Source organism: Neodiprion pinetum, chromosome 2 (genome assembly GCF_021155775.2).
Source record: "Neodiprion pinetum isolate iyNeoPine1 chromosome 2, iyNeoPine1.2, whole genome shotgun sequence".
Taxonomy (NCBI): domain Eukaryota; kingdom Metazoa; phylum Arthropoda; class Insecta; order Hymenoptera; family Diprionidae; genus Neodiprion; species Neodiprion pinetum.
In genome coordinates, this window is record NC_060233.1 from 26,129,846 (window position 1) to 26,154,186 (window position 24,341).

The 24,341-nt window shown below is 39.3% G+C and overlaps 1 protein-coding gene across 7 annotated transcripts in view; it reads right to left on the reverse strand.

Moving 5' to 3' along the window:
• Positions 1–24,341, reverse strand: part of Lar (tyrosine-protein phosphatase Lar) — a 464,266-nt gene that overhangs the window by 31,024 nt on the left and 408,901 nt on the right. For all 7 annotated transcript variants that reach the window (XM_069133249.1, XM_069133251.1, XM_046613986.2 and 4 more), the window contains one exon: positions 9,050–9,232. In XM_069133249.1, the coding sequence (XP_068989350.1) occupies positions 9,050–9,232 (183 nt within the window). The remainder of the gene's footprint in view (positions 1–9,049; positions 9,233–24,341) is intronic.

Here is a 24,341-nt window from a genome sequence, read left to right on the forward strand (position 1 = left end):
TTGATGCCAGTGAGGCCGTGCGATTATGTAATATTTTTGTTTACAACTCATGAATAATGAATTCCCATGTACAATATGGTGGTCCTTCAAAAGTTCATTTTTTTATTTCGACTTTAATCACCCCCCAAATCGGCTCGAAATAATTAAAAAATAATGTCCTAATTTTTTCAATTTTTCATCTCAACTCTAACCCGTGCCGCCAGAGGGTTGACTTTGCCATTTAACCCTTTCTAAAAGATCAGTAAATCTACCTAAGGGATTTAGAAGAAATTTGATAGGTTTCCGAGATGTCTGATTACGAATCCGGCCTCGAAATTTTGTAATTCAAAATAGCAGATCCAATGTAGCAATACCAAGTGACTTTTGGGATGTTTGACGGTCACATTGGAACGACCATTTTGAATTTCCAAATTTCAAAACTAGATTCGTAATCAGCGATCCAAGAAGCCCGCCTCTATTAAATCTCATCAAAATCTGTTTCGGAGATTTACTGTTTCCTTGAAAAGGGTTAAACAGGGAAATAAATCCTCTGGCGGCACGGGTTAGAGTCAAGATAAAAAACAAATTTTAAATTGGGGAATTAGTTTCGAATTGTTTGGAGGCAATTCGTTGGGGAGACAGTCAAAATTCAAAAATTAGCTTTTTAAGAATCACCCGAATATACAGTTGGTACTTTTAGACGAATACTAGCGAAATATTGACTAGGGGGGATTAAATTAGATTATAACGGTATTTCTTGTTTCAGTTTAAATAAAAATTTGTGCAAGCGAGAGAGAGAGAAAAAGAGAGGCAAGGAGGTAGGGAGTGAAAGTCAGTGTCACACATCCCTCGTATCTCTCACGCACGCGGTGACGCGGCTACATAACCATTCGCATTGACCTAAGTTTATATTCGCGTGTATTCTCCCTTGCCGACGCAATATAACCGAGGTTTTCATATAGATATTATACTTCTCGGTAAAAGAAATGTGGATGTGTTCGTATCCCCGTATTTTGTATACGGGGGCAAGTGCGCGATGGTGGTTGTGAACACATTACGTTTATCTATGTAAGGGATGCTTTATAGCTCGAACTTTTCTTCGAAAGCTATTCCGCTAAAACGAAAGTTTTTTTTTTTTTTTTGGTTTCGTTTCTTCTTACTATGGGTCTAATTCGTCGGTAGAACGGACTATTACCCCGTATTATCATGTCTTGGTATAATTATTATTTCATGCTAAACGTGCATGAATTTTTCAACCATTGAATTCGACGTGCTTCGCGTGGCAGTGGTATTATAAGCGAAAAAGAAGGAAGTTTGACAAGTTTCGGGGAACAATGGGTAATATGTGATTCGAGATTTATCATGATCGATTTACTTATTGTGTGTAGATACGGGGTTCGTTTTATAGGGAATAGTTAGACCGTCTGAATTGAGGGAACTTGGTTTTCTTTCTTCATTTGTCGATGATATAATTTGTAACTCGTGCCTGAGATAGTATCTTATTTCGGCATTCGGAATGAGGAGACAAGCGACTGGCACGCGCATAGCGAAATCTTCGGATTTCCAAGGCAGGTTGGCATTTCTTCACCCGACCCTCTGCGGGGTGCAAAAAGAAAGGCGAGAACGTGAGGAGAAAATAAGAAAGAATTGTGGAAATATGTGGATTTGTTGCGTAGCTCGACCTTCGTGCTCGACGCGGAATAATCCAATAATATGTAAATGTAAGGGGAGCGGGTATTACGTTAAATTTACTATAATAATAACCAGGAATTGAGGAAAAGAAGGAGAAGTATGAAAAACCAGTGAAAACTGGAATACGAATACAGGATTCGTTTCGTTTGGAAGTAAGTCGAATCTCAAATGAAAATCAGTACTTTCGAACGAACCCGGACGCCAGTCAGTTGTTTCCGTAATTTTTGAAGAATAAACCAGCACCCAAAATTTTAATGTTACGAAATCATCGAGTAAAACTCGACGAATCGCTGGGAGCGATTTTTTTTTTTTTGTAGAGACCGACAAGAGTTAAAAATTGTAGGCATTCGTCATATGCGGCATTGAAAATGAACATTTTGTTTTGTTTTGGTATCGAAGATTGTGAAATTTTTTTGCATTTGAACTTTGAAAAATATTTTAGGGTGAAAGCCGTTACCAAATAGCGCAAGTACCTTGTTATAACTTTTACCACATAGCAGAATTTCTAGCGGAATAACAAACAGCAGCTCTGTTTTCCGAACGCTCAACTGCCTTTTACACGAGAAACGGAAAGAATTTCGTATCGACTAATATCAGCTGTGCGGAAACTAGAGTAATATTATCCAACTATAAATAAATACTCTCTCGTGTGTAATTTATTAAACAGAAATAACAAGAGTTACCGGCTTGTGGTTATTGCAGGTAAACAAAAACTGGCGAACAAATACCGTGGATTCGAAAGGAATCAGTTACTCCGAAGATTTCAGCTTCTATGACAAAGTACAAAGTTTTTTAACGCCAAGTTTATATTGTTTCAACATTTTTTATATCAAGGATACCGACTATGATGAGAATCGATTGCCGAAAAGTCTATGTAAGTATTCAAAAGACACTAAACTCTGAAATTGAAACGTTATAACTAAAATACCTAATGATAAGGGGTTAAATATCTATGAAAATGTTCTGAAACCAACATTTTTGGAAGACGTTGATTCGAGAAGAAAAACGGGATTTTAAAGTTCAAATATGCAGAACTCCACGTTGCTTATATGTATCGTCAAGCTGAGCCCTAATAGCATTCGACTTTGAACATAAACGAAACTTTTTAACCCGAACTTTTAAAGTGGATTTGGATTTCGACCTTGGAAAATTTATATTTATGACCGAAAGAGGAAATTTCGTTGCAAAAGTTATTTTCGGTTATTCTGACTTATGACAGCGAAGACATGATTTAGTTGTTAAAAGTTTCGACCTTCAAACCATTCAAAGCTGTTATCGACACCGAAACTTCATTTTAACCCTCGATTTTTGCAGAGTAGAAAATCGCATACGTCTTCATATTCAACCTTCATCATGTATGGAAAATTAAAGCGGTTCTTTTTTTACGCATTTCGCGTTGATCCTCGGAAATATCGCGAACCGATCAAAGGGCGCATTAATTGGCTCGTGAACTTCGTCGTACCAAAACCCGTATGGTTAGGATTACGCACGCGGTTATTTGAGCCGTTAAATCTCGTGAGATCAATAACTTTAAACAAAGGGGATTATATACACCTATCGCCAGTATTAATGCACCGGCTGAAAGTTTGCCTCAGCGGAGAAGGAATGGGTGAAGTTTTGTCGCAGATGACAAGAGTAGCTCTGTACACGTGAGACGAGCATGGGGAACGTTTGGCCAGTTTTTTTAGAGTAGAAATTTCAATCTGGCTTCAGCTTGGATACGCTAAGAAAAATTTCATTTGTTATAGTAACTAGAAAAATTCAGTAAAACAGGTATCGTTAAAAAATCTTTTTGAATCTCGTTGGGATTACGAAAAACGAGGTATGCGTAACTATACAAAATCAGTTTGTGAGGTTTACTCTACTTTTTTGGTTAAATAAGGCTTTAACGTCAATTTATTGTTGCACAAGCATTAAATTTTCGCAACAGTTACAAGAAAATATAGCAACAGTGATCGTAATGAGAAAGAATAGTAACGGATACTAGACTTTCCTGTAACAGCTGGAAAACTAATTTTCATTTTGTACCTAAAAATATATTTTTCGAATGTGGTAAAAACTGAAGATAGTTAAGGATTGAGCGGTAATCGGAATTAAAAATTTCTCTCAGTGTACGACGAAGCGTATGCACTAAAATATTGAAATCTTATAATCTTTAAGCTTTCAAACGAGAGACACGTTAATCAGTTTTAACCCATTTTTCAATTGAACCTCATCTCTTATATTTTTAGCACTTCTTGTCGTTGGAAAATAAATATAAATTGACGTGATTTTTTGTTTTTTTTTCCAAAAAGTGTCTAATATTTCCACATACGAAATATATTTATCGTAGAAACTCCGCAAGATCAGCTGCTAAGAAATACGCATTTTCGGCATTTTTAGTCCTGTACATGGGAAGGACCAGAAAATTAGTTCGTTTTATTTATAGTCTGAAAAAGTAGGTGTTTTGGAATATATTGTAAAATTTTTAGAGAGCGATGAAGATGGAACTATAATCAAATCGATATTTATAAATATTATAGTGAAAAGTAATATATTCAGAAAATTTGAGGTCCCTGGAATATCTACACCGATTTAATTATGATTCACTTTCCGTCTAAGTCTAAAAAAGTATTCAGTTCAAATCATAAGAATTAATATTTTGGTTAGTCTTCGCATATAAGTGACTATAAATGTCGGAAAATATATTTTTTGTTAGTTCTTGTGGAATTTTTAACCATAGAATGGATTTCATATTTGAAAAGGTCAGTTTCTCCATGAAAAAAATACACCAGATCGTAAAAAAAATTTGTATTACAAAAAGTGCAAAAAATTTGAAGTCACAGGTTTGGTTGATTAATGGAATAAAATTGATAAACATATTTCTTGTAAATGATAAAGCTTGAATGTCTGAAAACTGGTCCGTTTCGAGATCTAAGTGTACACTACGACACATCGAAATTGCAGTCAGATAGAAATTCCCACCCCAAAAAGCTGACAAAAACTTGGTGGATCGGCCCAAGGACACGTATGGGTATAAAAACGTGTGGGGAAAACTTGTGGTACGGATATATCGTTCTTGGGACGAATTTGGCAGAATGAAAGTACGGATGGCAAACCTTTGCACGGGAACTCTGGAGAGTAGGCGCACGTAGAGGAAGGCACGCGTTATATATCCGAACGCAACTAGACACCTAGCCGCGCTAAAGTGGATCCTGAGACGTACTTCCTGAACCACGACGTGTTCGACACCCTCTCCTACCCTCTTCTCTCCGAGTCTCGCAAAGGCATCTTTGAAACTTGATATCACCTTCGAGCGGAGCTACGGCGCAGAGGTGCAAGAAGGGTTTTGTACCTCGCGATATTTTGTAGGTACGTATCGCGGGACGCGTCCTGTCGGAACGAATTTTGAAAAATACTTTTTGCAACACCTGCATGGAAAGTCCATTTTTATGCACCATTTACAAGCACCGAAAATAGTCTTTTATACACATGTGCGGGAAAAACTTTCGCGCATTGCTAGCGGTGTGAGAAAAAAACCTTCGCACATTGCTAGCGGTGTGCGAAAAAGATGGTCGCGCTTTTATCCACAGTTGCGCATTTCGCAAACAGCTGCACTAGCGCCACCGACGGAATAGTTTGTCACTCTTTTCCGTGCTCGCCATCGTCACTGAACAAACATCGTGCCGTGGTTTCGTGTAAAAATAATCGCGTATGTCGGACTTTCCGTTACAGGTGTAGCTAGAAATAGAGTTCGATACACGCGCGAAAGTTGGCAATGCCTGTCTCGCGTAAATGCGCCACACTCGCCCTTCATCTCGTTTCCGGGCTCGTGCTGCGCCTTCACGCTTGTGCGGGCATTGCCACCTTCGCGCACTAGTATCGAAAAACACTATTCCATGCTGGTGACTGCCGACACCTCGAAGTCGAGGAAAGTTGGAGGTTTTACTCTCTAGGCTCTACTCCTCTTTCTACAATCAACACCGTGCGAATGTTTCTAGGAAAAGAAATATCACACGTAGGGGGAAAGGATTGTTTGAGTCAAGTGATATTCGTTTGATCCAACTAAATGCTTTAGCCAATACTTCCTTAATTTAACAAAACACTTTTGTCGGACGAAAATACTTTTGACAATTTAATACATTAATTGAATCAAGCCTTCGAATCAGACCATGCTGACTATCAATTTATTCAAGATAAGACGAGTTCTTCCTAGCAATAATGCGAATTTTGTATCAAGAAAATGTGGTGATTGAAATTACCAAAAATTTGCTTGAACGAACCTCAATCGTGTTGTTTTAAAAATATGACATTCTTGTATTAAAATAAATTGATCTCGTTTTAATTCACGTTCTGTTGAGTCAAGAGTTCAATGGTTGAATTGGGTAATGAAGTTTGTTGTTACAAAAATCCTTTGCATTGACTGAACATGAGAGTTCATTTATAGATATCATTTATATAATTCTGTTGACTCAACATTTTGTGGGATTTACCCGATGTTTAACGAGTAAGACCCGAAAACTTATTGTCGTATACGTACAAGTATAAATTGAACATGTTTCAATAATTTTTGTCTGTTTGTAGTCAATATCGAATTCGATGACTCGAAACTCGGTGTGATACTTTCCTCGCTTTCAGTGGGTCTGACTATAAATTCATCTTACGTTACCCGTATCTGATTTCCTAGCCAACTACCCCGCTTTATAACTATTTCTGAAGCTACTTCCGTAGCGAGAAAGTTCACCGCCTAGCAGCCGTTTATAGTACTGATATACCGAAGTTGACGATCAACATATTCTCTACTTGCTCCAAAGCATGTCATGTTACTTTTACCTCGTGAGCAAATTAGTGCAACTGATTCAACCAATTACGACTAACAGGCTCCGGTTGGATCAACTAAGAATGGCATTAGTTAGTTGCAAATTTTTTGTCGGCTGGCTCATGTACTTATTTTATTTGAAGTATCTAATTATTTCTGTCAACGAACACCCGAATTGGAGGAAAAATACATAAATTTCAAATGAAATGATATTTAGTCGAATGAATTTCGGAAACACATCGAAAGGTTCGCTCGAATCAATACTTGACTCGATCGCGACAAGAAATGATGTTGTTGAATTAAGAAATTCGCTTGACTAACTCATTTTAACAAACAAAATAAGGGATAAATAAGGGATAGATTGAAGTGAATGGACTCCAAGAAAATCTATTTTGTCGGTTCAAGAATTCCTTTCCCTCTGTGTGCTGGGTTTTCCGGTTCGTTAGTTTGCAAGAAAATGGTAAAAATTATTTTACCACTGGAACAAGGTCAAAACTATAGTTTTTGTCGAAATAATTTATTTAAAAATTAATTCTTACAAATTATAGAATTCTCAGCTCAGATCCACGAGGTTTCTTATTTCACGCGCTCTTTCCCATTTAAATGACGTATAACGAAGTACACTCGTTCCAGTTTGTTCGTCAAATCTTCCATAATCACTTTGTAGTACGGTTTCATAACCAGACTGGCTTCGTTGAAATATAAATAGTAACATACTTTTTGTCGTAAATCTTAGAAGATCGGTTTTAGTCCATCATTTTTAATAAAGTTGAAAAAAGTTTTGGTTCTGATAAGATCTGGTTTTTATTGATCCAACGTAGTAAAAGCTAGTACAAAATTTTGAAAATAATTTAATGATCCATCATTATTATATTCATATAAGACTGTACTCGTGATTATTTTGGAAAATTCCGAAAAGATACTAGACTAAGTACTTTTTTTCGCACGTTGTGAGAATGGGAGAAAGTCACGTGCTGTTAGGAATCTTTTATACTTGAGCTAAAAACCTTAAACTTTGAGGGAAATTTTCTCACGGTAAAAGTTAATGTTCCAGCAAGAAAAAAAAACCTTTACTACTTCAAAACACTGTATAATATATACGTTGCTCTGTGCTCTGTGACTTCGGAAGGTCTTGCGTGATTTCACATTTGTCTTTTTCTATTCCACATTGATGACCAATGTACGGAGTGTCCAATACGAGATTGCAAAATTGTGATAAATGAGTTGACAAAGTAAGTAACGCGAAAGGTTTTACTAAGATATCAACGTAATCTGAGAATCCGTCTTGAAAAAAATACACTCTGGGGCTCAATAAAAATTGTCGATTGAGTGATTTCCGATGACTTTGAGTTTATTACTAATTTCAGATAATTAGTAGTGTGATTCGAAATTTTGTCATTGGTTTCAAGTAATTTTAGGTAATTCCGAATGCAATTTACGTTTATTGGATGCACCAGAAATTTCAGAGACAGATAGCATCTCTGTTACAAATTCTCTCAATTTCGGGTCACATTGTTCGAAAGTGGAATGACAATTTTTAAAATTTTGCAGAACAGCGTGGATTATCGTTTTGATATTGTTCAAACTCTGTACATCAATCGATACAAGATCTATAGTAATCCGAGTGCTCAAGCGTGATATTTTAATATAATTGCATAAAATGCAAGTCGACTCATGGTTGACCGATGTGTTTTTCTCAGTACAGTTTTATTTGGTTCATTTTCGCGTTTATGAAGAAAAAACAAATTCAAATCAAAAGCAACGTCGTGTATTATAACCTGTAAATCAAAAACACTCGATCACAATTAAGTGAAGTTCGTTGAACGATTTGAAGGGTGTAGCTTAACTACATACAGCGTTAATGGTTTATCGAGCGTTTATATTTGCATTGATAATGTAAATATGTGCGAATGTAATAGCGCTAACGACGATGCAAATCAATTTATCGACGACTCGAAGCGAGTAGGGCGATATTGGCACTGCAGCAGAACTTGGCCGCATACGCGCGTTGTAATAACGAGGTTAAAAATTAAGCGGTAACGTTCGTTTGACGTGCACCCCTATACATTACTTGCACACATACGTTCTCCAGCCGTTCAAATGATATCCACATTCGTATACTCCATGTATTCGCGATTTCTATACCGGGGAAAAACTTTTGCGATTTGTCAAACCTCCTCCGCGTGCCGAGCGGGGTATAATATTTTCAAGAGTTTCTTCCGTTTTTTGCCTCACCCGGTACTCTCCTTCGCTAAAAGTTCAACGGTGTTACCAACTAAGGGATATCCGACTTTGCTTCCTTCTTTTCTTTCTCTTATTCTCTTTTTTTTTCCTTCTTCTCTGACCAATTAGCGTTAATTAGGAAGGATTCCACCGGGAGAAGGAATGAAAATTTTTCAATACGATCTACGAAGTTGAGAATGATAACTGATTGCGTATTAGAGCGGATTACAGTTCGAAAAGTATGTCTGGGCTGATTTAAATCAATCGTCTACGCAACAAACTCGATAATTCTTTCATCTAACTTGGCATTTACATGCAGGTTGGGAAAATGAGTGAGAGAACTACGGAAACACTTACCGCTGTCCAGCACCGAGTATCGGGGATTATTCGTGTCGATGGGCATCATGTCTCGGACCCAAGAGATAATGGGTCTTGGCGATCCAACAGCGGCGCAAGATAGCACTGCGCTGTGCCCGATTTCAACTACCTTAGTCGTGGGCGCCTGAGTGATCATCGGAAAACCGGGAGGCAAATTTTCCGCTGTAAGCATAAAAACGAATGTCCAAAAATTAATTGCGATAAAACGGATCCGATTCAAAGATGATAATTATTCGATTTTGCTTCACTCGTTTTTACAAAGAGTGTAAGGTGTATCAGATGTTTCGATGATCCTACGTTTGTTACTTATATGTTTGTGGTAAAGTTCAATTACCCTTGAACATAGAAATATTTTTCCAACGGCTGCGTGGAAAGTTTGATTTTTGATACGCGTGAAGCGTGCGCAAAGTACCCCGTTTCCGTACAGTACGGCAAAAGAACATTGGCGCATGCGCACAAGTGAAATGCCATATTTTACACACCAGGACTTTATTTGGCGCATGCGCACGTTCGTGCAGCTCAATTTTACGCGCTCTGTTATTGAGCGTAAGTCAATTTTTTTTTTTCTTCAAAGTGACCTAACGTCAATTTTCGCGCTGTCAGTGGTATCTTCGTTGCTTCTCGAATGAAACTCTCCTTCACAGGTGTTGGAAAAATAGCGTGTGTCATATTTGCGAATTGACTGTATCTGAATTGCGTGGACGTAGCACTTGTGGTTCACGCTATAAATTTTATAATCATCGGAACTCCCTGAACTTCCGCACTTGTAACACGATATACTATTTAAGCATAAGATTTAAAAAATTGTGACCGACTTATTCCAATATTTTCATTTTGTATTTTCATCCCTCAAATAATAATCTAAATTGCGTGAGTCAATTGATGTTTCTTCTATCTGTTACTAATTAGGTACAAAACGAAATAAATCCTTTCTTTCCAAGCGATTTTGTATCTGATATCGATAAAATAATTTCAAATGACTGAATAATGTGACATGGCGTAACATGCAAAGAGAAGGAAACAAAACTATAAGATTTGTCTAACCCACAAATGAATTGTTTATAATTTCGCGCGTGCAGAATTGGACGAATGTCACGTTGAAGAGAGAGAGAGAGAGAAACAGAGAGAACTGGGACAGTGGATCTCCAGGGAAGGAAAAGTTAGCAAAGGCTCTGTAGGTGGATACTGGCAGTCTTTCGATTTCATGGGGGAAGTTGGCCGGGCGTAGAGGAGAGGAGATGAGGGGCGAGGAGAGGAGAAGAGGGGAAAGGAGAGAAGAGTCCGACGATACGGCGATGGATACGGTACAGTGCCGAAGGAGTGGAGAGCAGGCCTCAGGATAGAATCAAAATTCAATATCTCGTATAAAACTTTTTTTTTTCCACCCCTCGCTCCCAACCCCCAGCTTTACCCTGCAGCAGCGGGTCTGAAGTAGCTCGGATATATGCAACCGCGCGATCGAGATTTAGCGAGGATATAAAGAGAGGAGATCAGCCGTTGTTTTCTTTTCTTTCTGCGTGTTACTCAAGCCCTCCGACCCCGGGTTTAATAGCGTCGCGATTCGGTTCTTCCGTGAATGTAGAAACGGAAAGAAACGAAGTAACAAAGGAAAAGGGTGGGGAAAGGGAAAAGGTAAAAAGCCTTGAAATATCCGATTCAGAGCGTCGTCGGCGAACAGTTTCCCGGCAATCCGAGGTCCTAGGAGACAAATGCAAGTTCAATGAGGCTCGGAAATAGGGTAGCGAAAAGTTGAGCCGTTGAAGAGTGCGAGCGGTGAAGCGAGGCGAGGCGTGGGCGATAACTCGAGGCGAGATTTAGAGTTGTCCGTAAAACTTTTGGTATTTATTTTTCTATTAGAATTTTCAAACTTCACTTTTCAAGTGGGTAGTTACGCAGGTATGTGTTGGCCGAGGGTTCACGACCGAGTTTTCAGATCCCCGGAAGGGTTTTAGTCGGACTCGGTTCACCGGAGCTGATAATTTATACGTGAAAGAACAGTGGTGATCTCGTCTGCTTCCTTCAACTCAACGTGATTCGATCCTGCGATCGAGGATGCGATAGTTGGATGTCGCAAGTTCACCCAGATAATTTATCAACTTATAATTATGCTGCTTTGAATTTTTTTTTATTTGACAAAAAAAGTGATTAGCGTATCGGAATAATTGGCTTTTGGTGGATTTTCAAAGCTCTTGACTTACAGGTTTCAAATCTTGTAATCTTAACTCTTTATAAAAGAATACAAAATTTGATGTCTGAAAGTTCGTACTGTAATTGTAATAGTTGAAAGCACAGAAAATTTTTATCTTTTTATTTGTACGCTTATGATCAACAACTGATGATAAGTTTATTGAAGATGAGCTTTTGAAAGTCCAAATTTGAATTCGATTTACTGACTTCTTAGCAACGACTTTGGAAATTAAATAATTCTCGCAGAATAAGTACCAGGAAATAACTATCGGTAGAGGTTGCGAAAATTTGTGCAGAAATAAAAGAACCTACTGGATCAGCAAGGAAAGTGTTGACGTTTAGTAAGGCTAAGATTTTGACGCGCTAGCGAGAAGTGTGCAATAAGTAATATAAAATAACGAAGGAAAAAAATTAGAAAAAAATCACTTCCCGCTTGATACGAGTGTATAACGATAAGCATTTTCGGCTCAAGAGAAAATAAATTGTTTCATTTCATCAAAGATTCATTTCACAGTTAAAGAAATATTTTTCCTCACAACCAAGTACCCTCGGAAAATTCTTTTTCTCAATTGTCTGGATTAAAACTTTTAATTTCCGGCCAGTCGACTCAGCAGATTTATTTTTTTCGAGTCACCTTACAGAGGAAATCAGGATCTCCGGCAGGGTTAAGGATACTGCACGGAGCGGTGGATGAGTACGAAAAGAAATCGGGTGCGTGGTGAAGAGTTTTGTTGAATCAAAAAATTGTCATCCTCGGCGAAATACCCGGAGGGACATATTGTGGTCAAGTGTTGCGGGTAAAAAGGCACAAAAGACAAATTCCACGGAGGTTAACGGAAGAATCTCTCTCTCTCTCTCTCTCTCTCTCTCTCTCTCTTCGAGTCGCGTCGGGTAAAGTCTGGCTCGAGAATGGCGTCGATCGCGGCTGTATTCCCGGACAATAATTTCCCGGCCACCGGGTATTGTTTGGCTCCGAGTCCTGCTGGTGATTTCTATTGTCGGGTACATGGAAGCTACGGAGAGGCGAAGAGGAGCCAAAGAAGGGCGCGTAGCGAGGCGGCCGCGCAACTCCCTGACATAATTGGCATCACACAGCGGATAACGGAATGATAACAACGCGATAACGACCACAAAAGAAATCGCGGTAAAGCAAAACGAAACAATGAAAAATAATGCTGCATACCTATAGCGAATATTTTGTAAGGGATGACAGGAGCCATTCGGCTCGGATGCTGCATTGTCGCAACGAGCGAACGTCGCTAAAGGATAATGGCGGCCGATGAAACGAAATATAATAGAAAAATATGTCTCGTTTCTTCGATTTTTTTTTTTTTTCACTTCCTTTCTCCTCCTCCTCCCAACGCTTCGTTAAACTTTATTTTTTTCTCGCGCCTGCAACACTTCTTCATCGATTTCTGTCTCGTCATATTTTCTTCTCTTACAAGACTTTCATCATTTTTATTATTCAACTATTCTTGTTCCGATTAAAGTCCACGTGATTTTAAAATGAACGTTGTGTTACTTGTAACTTTTAACTCGCCATTGATTTATTGAAATAATTTGGAGGACAAAGAGAGAGAAATATGGGAGTGCGGGACTAAATGCTACCCTCTTTCGAAGTTGAAGTGAAGGGTTAAAGGGACCCTTTCAGAAAGAATGAAATGTTTGTAATTCATGGAGTGTGAATAAGGTATATCGAGGATCATAGTCTATGAATTTGTGACGTTACAATCGACATCGGTAAATAAAAAAATGCTACTTTTTTTTTCATTATTTTTTAAATCCGGGTAGCGATTTAGTCCTCTTTTTCCCACTTACCCTACATTTCTTCTTTGTCTGAATCGACCGTCACACTCACGATTCTATCCTTGTATTATTTATGTTCTACCAAAAGGCAGACATAACAAACAAATTTCTTTTCTTGCACGAAATTGAACAGTAATTTATATTATTAATTTCAAGTTTAACCAGTTGTAATCAGAATATGGAATACCAACTTTAGATATGTGAGCAAAATTCAAGGTATAAATCATCGGTGAAGAAACTGTATCAGTTTAAAAATATGCCTCTAAATTTGTCTTTCCTTGTCGAAATTGTTTCTCTCTGCATTTATTTACTGAAATCTTCTTAACATTCTGACTTAGCTGTTATCTTTACGTTGTATACAGTCCTTGTTTTGAGTTTCGCCGGTACGCTTGAATCGTTACATCCTTATCTCTACATCGACACGGTCGATAATGAAGCCAGATTTATACACTCCGAGAAAGAATTTGTACATTCAACGACATGTACTTTTATGAGCTTTATTTCTTTGAATTAAGCATAATTTATTTGACTCAAGAATCGTGAATTTGGCTCGAAAATTTCTAGTAAGTTAAATTGACTGTATAATTTCGTCGAAAAGTTTTCTTAATTGAAATAAAGTACCTCTTGAATCAATAAGAAATCTTTTGATTCAATTAAACGTTACGTTAACTTGGAACGGTTGTTTCAGCTGACTGTGTTTTCGGTTATCGATAAAATGTAATACATCATTTTCCTGTAGATTAAACTTTTGTTCACTGCAACATTTCCACGCTTCAAAATCAAACATATACGATGATCCAATGAGCTGAATACTCGTTCTGTGTATACATAGTATTTTTTATTGACATGACTGAATTTGTATTAGCGTAACCGATAATTTAGTTCGACTAATCACCATGAAAATTGAGTCGATAGCGGGAATGATGTTGTTTCAAATGTTTAATCGTAAGAATGGAAATGATTTTCGATAACTCAAAGTTATTCCATACAAATATGAATTTCGCCGAAACAAGTGCAGTTTAATATTAATGTTTCTATTTCTCAGATTTACTTGTGAATCCTTTTAAAAATAATTCCAGTATCATTCATCGTCGCATTGGAGTAACTCGTAGTGATGGAAATATTACTGACACGAATAAAGAGCTCCGTATAAGACAGTGAAAACTGCCATATTCTCAAAGAGTTAGCTTTGTGTGGTAGTTATAAGAGCGTTATACGACTAGTAATGTAAGCGTCCCCGATTCAAGTCCCTCCGTATGATGTAAAATTACGTATGATAATTAAACATAAACTTATTTTTGTCGGATTTGTTTAACCAAAAGGCATACAATGGAGTTTGTGGTTCGTTGAAGAGTTTTATTAATATCAAATTTATCGGTTTGCTAAATTTAACGGTGTATATAGAATGTAAACAGGTGTATAGAGTATTAGGCTTCGCTTTGGAGCAGCGTTTGGTTTCAATGTACACAAGCGACTGACTTACTAGATCAACTTTTGTTTTGCTCTATATTCGTTCTAGAACCTTCCAGAAGGTAGAGGAATTCGTAACGCTATATTTTGGTAGCTCCGGTACACGCGCACTTTTACTATCCATTGTCTTACGACTATACGTATAGTTTAAACTGCCATGTTCCCATTTGAAATACAACGATAAATTTATCGATCAATTCGTCATAATACTTTTAGTTGTAAATGACCAGTATTACCACTACATTGTCTGTCCCATCTATTCAACCAAGATATTTAGCTGAATTGGAAAAGCATTTCTTTCGCCGTATTCGATCGCCATAATCGGCAGAGTCAAATAAACGGTAGTTGACTCAAACAATTTTTTCTCTGAGTATGATCGCGTTCATCAGCGATTGACAACAATAGAAGAACGGTCGAAGGCAATTGAGTCGCGATTTGCAGAGCGTGTAGTTGAGTAAGAAGAAAGAAAGAAAGAAAGAAAGAAAGAAAGAAAGAAAGAAAGAAAGAAAGAAGGGAAGAAATAAAGTGGAGAGAAAAACCAACGGAAAAATAAGACAAAAAGAACGAAGGTGAGGGAGGGGAAAAAGTAAAGTACAGGAAACAAACGACTTTGGTTACACGATGTAGAGTCGGGCGAACAAAGAGGGAAGAGAAAGCGGCGAGCGAAGAATAGGCAGAGGAACGACTATACGTATAGTCTCAACGGTTCCTGAAGCAGCAAGCAGGAACCGGAGGCACCGCAGGATTCTTTTAATGCCGGGCGCGCGCCACGCCGGCGGTCCTTCCCGGGCTTAAAAATCTTTGAAACATGAGAATCGGAAAAGCGGAATAAAAAATAGGGCCCGCCCGGCGTTGAGATATTGCCGGAGTGTCGCGGAATGTATCACGCGGTCACCGCTCCCTTCCTTACGCAAGGGCTTAACTCCATCCAGATGCCGAAGACTTGGGCCCGGCGCTACTCTGAAATATAGAAATAATAACGGCGCATATATCTACATCGTTCAAGGGTGTGAAAAAAACCTTGATATGCCCTGCCGCCATAAATCAACCCCGTATCGTCTGGTGTAACAGATATGTGTGTTTTGTCTGCACTCCGTGTCTGACGATGAGTATATGGGTTCGAATGCGAGATAACGCCATCTAAGTTTACAGAGTTTTCGCAAAATACAACTTTGAAAATGATCATTGTCGTGATTGTGCGAGTGAATGCAAATAACGACGCAGACTTGTAGGAGCTGGTAGGCGATTTATTTACAAAAGTATGTACAGAAATTTGAGAGCTATGATATGAGAGGTCGAGTACTCAGATCGAGGGGACTGGTCGACTGCTCTGCACGAAAGTTGGTTAGAGACTGTGACATCGTATGCAAGTAGGTAGTTAGGTACACTTGGGGACAATGAATCTGAGACGGCTAATTTTTTACACTAGACAGTTACGTTGGCAGCACAGAGAAACCTACAGCGCCACAGTCGGCCGAGCGCGAAGCAAACTCAATCTCAATAAACGTAACGTAACCCATGACCGCTGAATCTAACCTTAGAATACCTGTCAATCTGCCAAGTCATTATTCCCGCGGTATTCTCAGATTAGATTCGGCGGTCATGGGTTATGTTACGTTTATTGAGATTGAGTTTGTTTCGCGCTCGGCCGACCGTGGCGCTGTATGTTTCTCTGTGCTGCCAACGTAACTGTCTAGTGGAAAAAATTATCCGTCTCAGATTCATTATTCCCAAGTGTACATACGTGCCGGAAAGCAATATTAGAAAAGGATAGAAAAGTTTTTTGAAAAGAATGATAAAGAAGTCGGGAAACCGGAACCTGGAAAAAACCAGGCTCGCCAGTTGGTCGCCAGATTTTATATGACCCTGTGACGCTGACCGAAGGCTACCCTTCCAGGTACCGCAGGATAGGGAAGAAACTCAAAAAAAGGTTTGCGGATAGGAAAGTCGAAAAGTATGGAGAATGGCGAAAGCAATAGAAAGAACAGAAATATATTTACAACCATAGATTTTTTCACTTTTTTTTAAGGCCCTGCTCGAAAAATGTGTGACATGAACCTGGAGTGGGTAGGAAAATATTTAAGGTCGCTAATAATTATTGTAATATGTATTATTTATTTTTATGTGTACACCTTACGGACTTGTTAGTAGTTTATTTTCTTCTGTATCGTGGCCCGATTAATCGTTCACGAATCAACAGCAAACTGCGCGTAACAATTCCGCAGTTGGCTGTTCTCGTATTTTATCCGAAAGATTAATCGTCTCGGAGAAATTTGGATAACACTTTTTGCTATCGAAAGAGGAATCTCACATCATATTAGTATCTCTATTACGTTTTTAGTTCTGATTTTCATGAACAATGATTAATCGGACCACGATATGAAAAAAATAAACTGATAATAAGTTCCTAAGATATACACGTAAAAATAAATAAAAAATATTTCAATAATTGGTGACGACCTCTAAATATTTTCCTACCTCCTCCAGGATTTACGACAATTTTTGTTACAGTATTTGTCATAAATTTTTCGAGTAGCACCTTAAAACAAAAAGATAAAAAATTAACCACCCTAGTGTACATATATAGTGTACTATTTTCTGGAAACATCTTTGAAGCCAGGATTGCGGGTGTTTCGCAGAAGATGAAAGTGCCAATTGCTTATGTTCTTTACGGGTTCCTGTTACTCAAAAAAGCCAATGACATTGAGAATTCAAAGTATGAAGGGTAGTAGAATGAGTCGATTGGCATAAATGGAACATATTCAGATTCTGTTGCATCGTAATCATTTAACGAAACACCAACATTTTTTGAAATAACGGGGATGTTTAGACACAATTTCCGAATACTTGACTAAATATGAAATGTTTCAGGCAGGGATGTGTTTCACTATAATTGCATTTCAGTTGCTCTACCAGGAAATTGAAATCGTACTATAACGATCATCTTCTCGAGAAGGAGGAATTAGACTCTCTTGTAGTTGTAATGTAATTCCTGATGGTAGGTAAATGAACTGACAATAAATAAGTTTCAGAAAGTCTGATAACCTTTATGCACGCCACCGATTCATTTTTCGTTATGTGGTCTGAAAGATGCAGTCTTTTGGAAATAAATTAAACTCCGACCGTATCTGCGTTTTCGCCTTAAATTTGTAATAACATCCGACTGAAGAGGACGTGAAATTTAGCAATTGATATTCTCTCCGTCAGCTCGACGTATGCAGTTTAAACTCAAGCTGTGACAGTGTAAACATTGTCGCTTAATCATAGAGTGTAAACGAGGCGTAAGTGTCTTGGGCGGTAGACGTTCAAGATACGTGAAGGTACAACATTCTCCTGCTACCTATCCCGAGCCAGACCTGAGATTAAGTGAGGACGGGGTGAATGTGTGTAGACTAGAGCGAAATACTATCTCTGCCGGAGCGCCTTTCGATTAGCTCCAGGAAGGCAGCGGCGGCGTGGCGTCTTTCCGTTGGATTTACAGCTGGGGGGTGGTTTTAGCTACCCTTCGTAGTTGCGCGAAAGGGCATTGGGGTTAAGAGAAGAGATGCTATACATGCTGGTCGGGCTGATGGAGGGGGCGTTTCCGATATCTCGGACACGCCACCGGTCTTAGAGTGGAAAAAAAGTGTCTTTAGGCCGGGCAACGGGCCCCGAGCTGCTTAGCCGCATCGGAAGAGCGAGAAATCGTTATTCCGCTATCAGATGCTATCAGTGATCTACGGGAATCCATTTCGACCGATTTTCAACACACCAGCGATTAAAACTCGAAATTAAACCATAAAAAGTGATTTCCCTGAATTACAGTGAAATCTTGCAAGGCCAAAATGGCTCCGAATAGTTTCTTTCTCCTCATCGAGTTGGTACATGTTTCATTTTACAGGGAAATCCGTGCACAAATCTACCATGAATCTTCATTTGTGAATCGAATAATGTACACGATAAATTGATTTCCAGCATACAAGTTTATTTTTGAACGATCAGTTCACAAAATCAATTCAAAGTTGAAGTCTTAATATAAGAAAATTGTAAAAGTACGAGCGAAAAAATTTCATTGCTTCTTGTACCTCACTAGAATTACACTTCGAAAATAGCCAACTTTTTCGGATTTCCAGGCTTTGGCTCTTCTTCTTAGGGTAGCTAGAGTTTTCTCCGTATCTTTGTGCAATCAAAAACTTACAACAGAGTTTTTAGGGAAGAACCATACGGTAGTACGAAAGCGTGAAAGATTTTAGTTTGCGAGAGTTCAGACTTGATCTTCCCATCCCCAGTCCGTTATGCGGGATAGTTTGGGGAAGACGTAGAGCACGAGTTTCCGGCAGAGACTCTCCGGAGCTTTCTCGAACGTTCCAGTCGAATCAGTCAAACCAGAGAACGTGTTTGCAAACCATTACGGTACAGTTTTAAACCCCGGATACCCTCCCGTGTTTGGACTCCAGTTCTCCCGACTACTCTTCTCCCCTTCCAGGCAAACCACCCACCCTCGGATTTCGGTTGGGTTGGATGGCGAATTTGGTGCAGACCAGGTTGGGCGTGGAATGTTTCCGTATTGTTTGACAGGTCCGTGCGTGAAAAGTTGGGGTAAAAGAGACATCGACATTTCCACAGATAAAATTTTAGAAATTTTTAATTGTAATTTGTATATCTTGAAAAAATATGTCTGTATAAATATTCTGTTCTCTTGAACCGATTGCTGTTAGTCGAATTCATACATATTTGAATTTCACGTTTACTTTATTTCACTACTGTTTCGTTTCGCGACACTACATAACTGAAACACCATAAACCTCTTCGTCCAAAAAGCTTCTGAGTCTGACTTAAACATTGGTTTAAGATGACTTCCGGCAGTGGTGTATGGTACCGATGATCGGTAATTTGGATTAGACGACCTCACAAAGAGGTCCGAAAATATCATGACATATCCCTAGACACATAAGCTTGGAGAGTATTTAACTAGACACCGCGATGAATGCACATTGGAAACATACCAGCCACTAAGAACACCGACTGATAGACGGTGGTGCATTAATTGCGAGAAATTGGGCTGTCCTGACTCGCGCCCATTTCACGGATGATATATACTGAACGGGAAAATCAAGGCACGGGAAATTCCTGCGTGTATGGGTAGGAAAATGCTCCTACATATGCAGGCCCAACTCTGGAACAGGGAAGAAGGGTGACACCGTTTACCGGCATCTCTTGGTCATTTATACTTCCGGCCGGACGGAACTGCGTCTGAACCAATGCGACGCCGAGGCTAGTCGAGCCGCAGCGATCACTAGTTTCCGGCGATGAAATTGGCTAGAAGTTACTCGCGTCCTCTGCCCGTGCTATCGTCTGCCAAAGTTCCAGCACCGTATCATCGAGAGTCGTTTTCCTCGCTTCTCCCCACGCTGGGATTCCCCATTAAGTATCCTGGTTGCTGTTAAGTTCTAACCACCTACCAACTCATCCTCGTCTGCGCATCGCTCTTAATTGGCGAAAGGGACGGCGGAAGACCGTTCGCAGTGTACCACCAATCTCTGCCCTTCTTCAACAGGAGCCGAGGTCGGCGTAATCATCACTGATGTGAAGAAAACTGATACTGCTAAGATTACATCGCTACTTGGGCGGAACTGATTCTGATACGGTACTAGCTTCAGTAAATATAGCATACATTTTTGATAGGAATTACTCATTCTGTCGTTCGCACGTCACTTGATTACATTGCGGTGAATTCGTTGTGACTGATTCAACACATTGTGCTGGTGTTGGAAGGTCCGATTCTCGCGGTGTAAACATGTTGCGAAATCAACCCAGAATTACGCTAGCAGTATTGCACTGAGAAAAATTTTTAGTTCCGGATCCACTCCTTAACTATTTTCATTTTTTACCACAATCAAAAAATATAGTTTTAGGTAGAAAATGAAAATTAGTTTTCTAGCTGTTACCGGAAAGTCTAGTATCCGTTACTATTCTTTCTCATTACGATCACTGTTACTATATTTTCTTGTAACTGTTGCGAAAATTTAATGCTTGGGCAAGAATAAATTGAGGTAAAAGCCTTGTTTAACCAAAAAAGTAGAGTAAACCTCACAAACTGATTTCGCGTTACAATTACCAAAAAAGGATCGACAATAGCGCAAAATAGTTACGCGTACCTCGTTTTACGTAATTCCAACAATATTCAAACAGTTTTTTAACGACACCTGTTTTACTGAATTTTCCTACTTACTATAACCAATGAAATTTTTCTCAGTGAAGATATTTTTTTCTATTTTGACTTTAACCCCTTCGACGGCATTGACGCAATATCCCGTTGAAAAATCGATGTCTTTTTATGGGCACTAAGTTAACCCTGCCGTCGCAGGGGTTAAGCCTCCTCGCAACTCTACTCTGCATCTTTTCCTCTCCTTACCTATACTTTATACTCAGGAATCCTTGCAACCAACGTTTCCCACACACAGTATTTGCAGTTTCTCTTCCTCGCCTGAATTTTCAAAAACTTTTCCAAGAACTCCGACTTTTCACCCCTACATCCTTCTACCAATCACCTCCACACGTTGTTAGACACTCGACCCAGTTCCCTTAATTTTTTTAAAAACAATCTTCAACAGGGATGAGCTGTTCAACGCCAAACGTCAACTAACTTTCATCTCTTTCAATATCAACTAATGGTCTTAGCCTTTTTTAGACTCCCCTGTGAACTATCACCATTCATCTTACATCACAATCATCACATTTCACATATTTAATAAACCAGTTATTTTTTGTCGGTTAAATTCATCGTACATCGAACACTATTTCTCCTGCAAATTCATACCATCCCCGTTTTAAGAAATTGTAGTAAGGAAGCTGCATAGCCGTAACGATAAGGAAACCCAGTTCTTCGCAGGTAAGGCCTTATAAATCTTGCCACCTCCCATAAATGATCGGAGCTTGTTAGGGCGCTAAACCAAATATTTATGACATATCACGTACTGAAGAATATTTATAGAATATCTAATATTAATGTATATCGATAAACCGATCTGAAGTTCACAATAAACGCAGGAATAGTGCTACGCAATATATTCCAGTGATCGTGGTATGGATGGACAAAATGATCTGATCCAGACGCAGTATAGCTGCATTGACCTTGGACAGCACTTCATGTGAAACAACAAAATTGAATTCTTCTTTTTAGAATACATTTTTAGAAAGGAAGATTTCAGAGGAGTTAATCACTTTATAGTATTCTCCTCAGTTGTTCATTCTTCTGGCGAAGCAATGATTGGAGAGTTGATTAATAAGGTAAGTTAGACAAGAAAAGATAATTAAAAGATTCGGAATGGTTTTGGAAGACTTTAAATAACTTCAAAATAATTCCGTGGAACTTTACATGACTTGAAGTGACCTGACCTGCTCGCAATAAGCTTCTCACAAAGCCAAGTGAAACGGTTTATAAAACTTCGAAAGATTTCAGGTGACACAAAGTGAAATCAAACGACTGTCACGAAGGTACGCGCCGGGTTTTAAGAATGGTTAACACCATGTATGCAACAGAATCTGCAAGCTTCCTCAAAGAGACCCTCTGTGTTGATCGTAGGAAAACAGGCGCGAGTTGTTTTGCAACGAGTTCTCTGCGACTGCGCGATGCACTTCCGATGATAGATGCAGACGTTGGTTGGTTTTACACGTGTATTTGCGTAGGTAGGTAGGTAGGTACCTCCTCGTGTTTGGGGACGACGGTGTATACGAGAGATGTTTACACAGAGGTACTTAATTAATTAATGAAAGTCTCACTGGCGGAGTCAGCCTCCCCACGCGAGGATGTTTTAATCCATCTCATTTTGCACGTACCTTTCTCTCCTTCCTCCCATTTCCCTATTCTCTGGTCCGCCAGCCCCATCCCCTGCAGGTGGCCCGGTGTTTACTCGACTTTCTGTTTGATCGCGAGCTTTTTGCTGCTGCTATTGTTGCGTCATCGCCATCGCCGTTGCTTTTTCAGGGCAGTTTTCGGAACGAGTCCGTTGCTGACTTTTTTGTCATCCTCCATACCTTTGTGCACGACGTGTTCTTGGGCTCAGTGCAGCGCAAAGTATAACGAGCTTTGCTAGAGTAGGTGCATTCCCAGCAGCGCCGCTCGCCTGCGGAGTGACAACTTCACTTGGCCAGTTTCGCAAGTCAGTCTGAGTTTCAGACTAACTTTGTTTATACCTGCTCAGGTGTTTCAACTGAATTGATTCGACGCCGCGTCTGATTGTAAGCCAAATGCAAACGCCCCTGCGCTCTGTGGGGTTATCGTTATTATTATACCAGGACTTGTACCAGGTTTATAACCCCCGGCCGCAAGAGACATGCACGACCCAACCAATTTCTTCGTAGGCTTCTCAAGATCCTTGATTCCAATTGCTTCGGGCGATTTCCTCTACAAGCATCGTTGCTTACCGCGTGTTACCTGCGTTATTGACTTTCACACCTGGCTCACATGCTTCAGCCTTACTCTGCTACCTCCAACCTTTTCGGACCAACGATAATGTTCTTGATATTAACCTCTTTGTAAAAGGACGTATACACAGATGTTTCCATTCTTATCATAGAAATTTGTTTTGGGAATCTAGATATCTCACACACGTACCGACGCACGATTTTTCTTTTCCTTTTCTGTAGTTGGCGTCAATTTGAACTTCAAATACTTTTGTAGATAACAATTGATTCTTCAAAAAAGCTAACAATAAAATTTGCGTCAGGTTAATCTCTGTTATGTGTTGTCGCAGGAGGTATCATGTATTGAATAATCTACGAACTGGTTTAGACGTTAAAAAACTGCAAGTAAGATTATTATCCTTTCTGACTACATCATACCAAGTATTAAATTTCCCTTCATGAAAATTATTATAGTCTTATTTGTCCAACGGATAGATTCGTTTCAGGAGTATTTGTGACGCTTGAACGCGAGAACTGACGCTTGTACGATCATGACAGAATCACTGAATCACGTGTAGAACGTTCGAATTTTACTGGCCTTATTTTTGTCACGAATCATTAGCGGTGTTCGGTTTAATCTGTAAAAGAGATCCCTGATCGTTACGTAACGTTATCAGGGTATGCGGTATGGAATAGAGTAGCCTTAATACATGCGGGGCGAAACACGAAGAGCTTACAGGTTTTGCGTGCGAATGTTGAGTCCTTGAGGAGTTTCTATCGTGGTGAAGATTTCGTCGTTTATGCGCAAAGTCGGGTACACTGTATATTGTATCACCCGTTGCGCACGTCATGCACTGCACCAGGCGAACCTTTTATTGGCTGTATGCTTGTCGGGATCGATTGTTTTACGTAATCAATGTGCGTATTTCTTTATGGGTAGAACGAACAAGCTATTGGCTCATCCATTATTCCCTTGACGAATTAATTTAATGGCTCAAGTTACTTCCTCGCCGGACGTGTCCATCAAATCAATTCCCTAGTTTTCGGGCCAGAAGTCACGATTCAATCGAGTTACCAATAGACGCCTATAGTCGGCGCATAGTCGTAAGAAAATTCTTAATAGGCTGAGTACCTGTACTCTAACAAATTAATCACGTTAAAACAGGCAATTTTCCGCCACCTTGTGTCTCTGGCTGAACTGACTCCATTAAACATTTGCCCTCTGCATTTGATCCGAGTTTTGTTCAACAGCTTCATTACGAATGTTCACCAAATGTGTCGTGACACTTGAAATAAAATTCACAGGGTTGTTTTGGAGTGGGGAAGAACTATAACCGAAATTATGTAAAATTTTGTCACGAACACAGTTCGCGTGATGCACGAATATTTGATGGCTGAATTTTTACACAGTTGAGGATTGGGA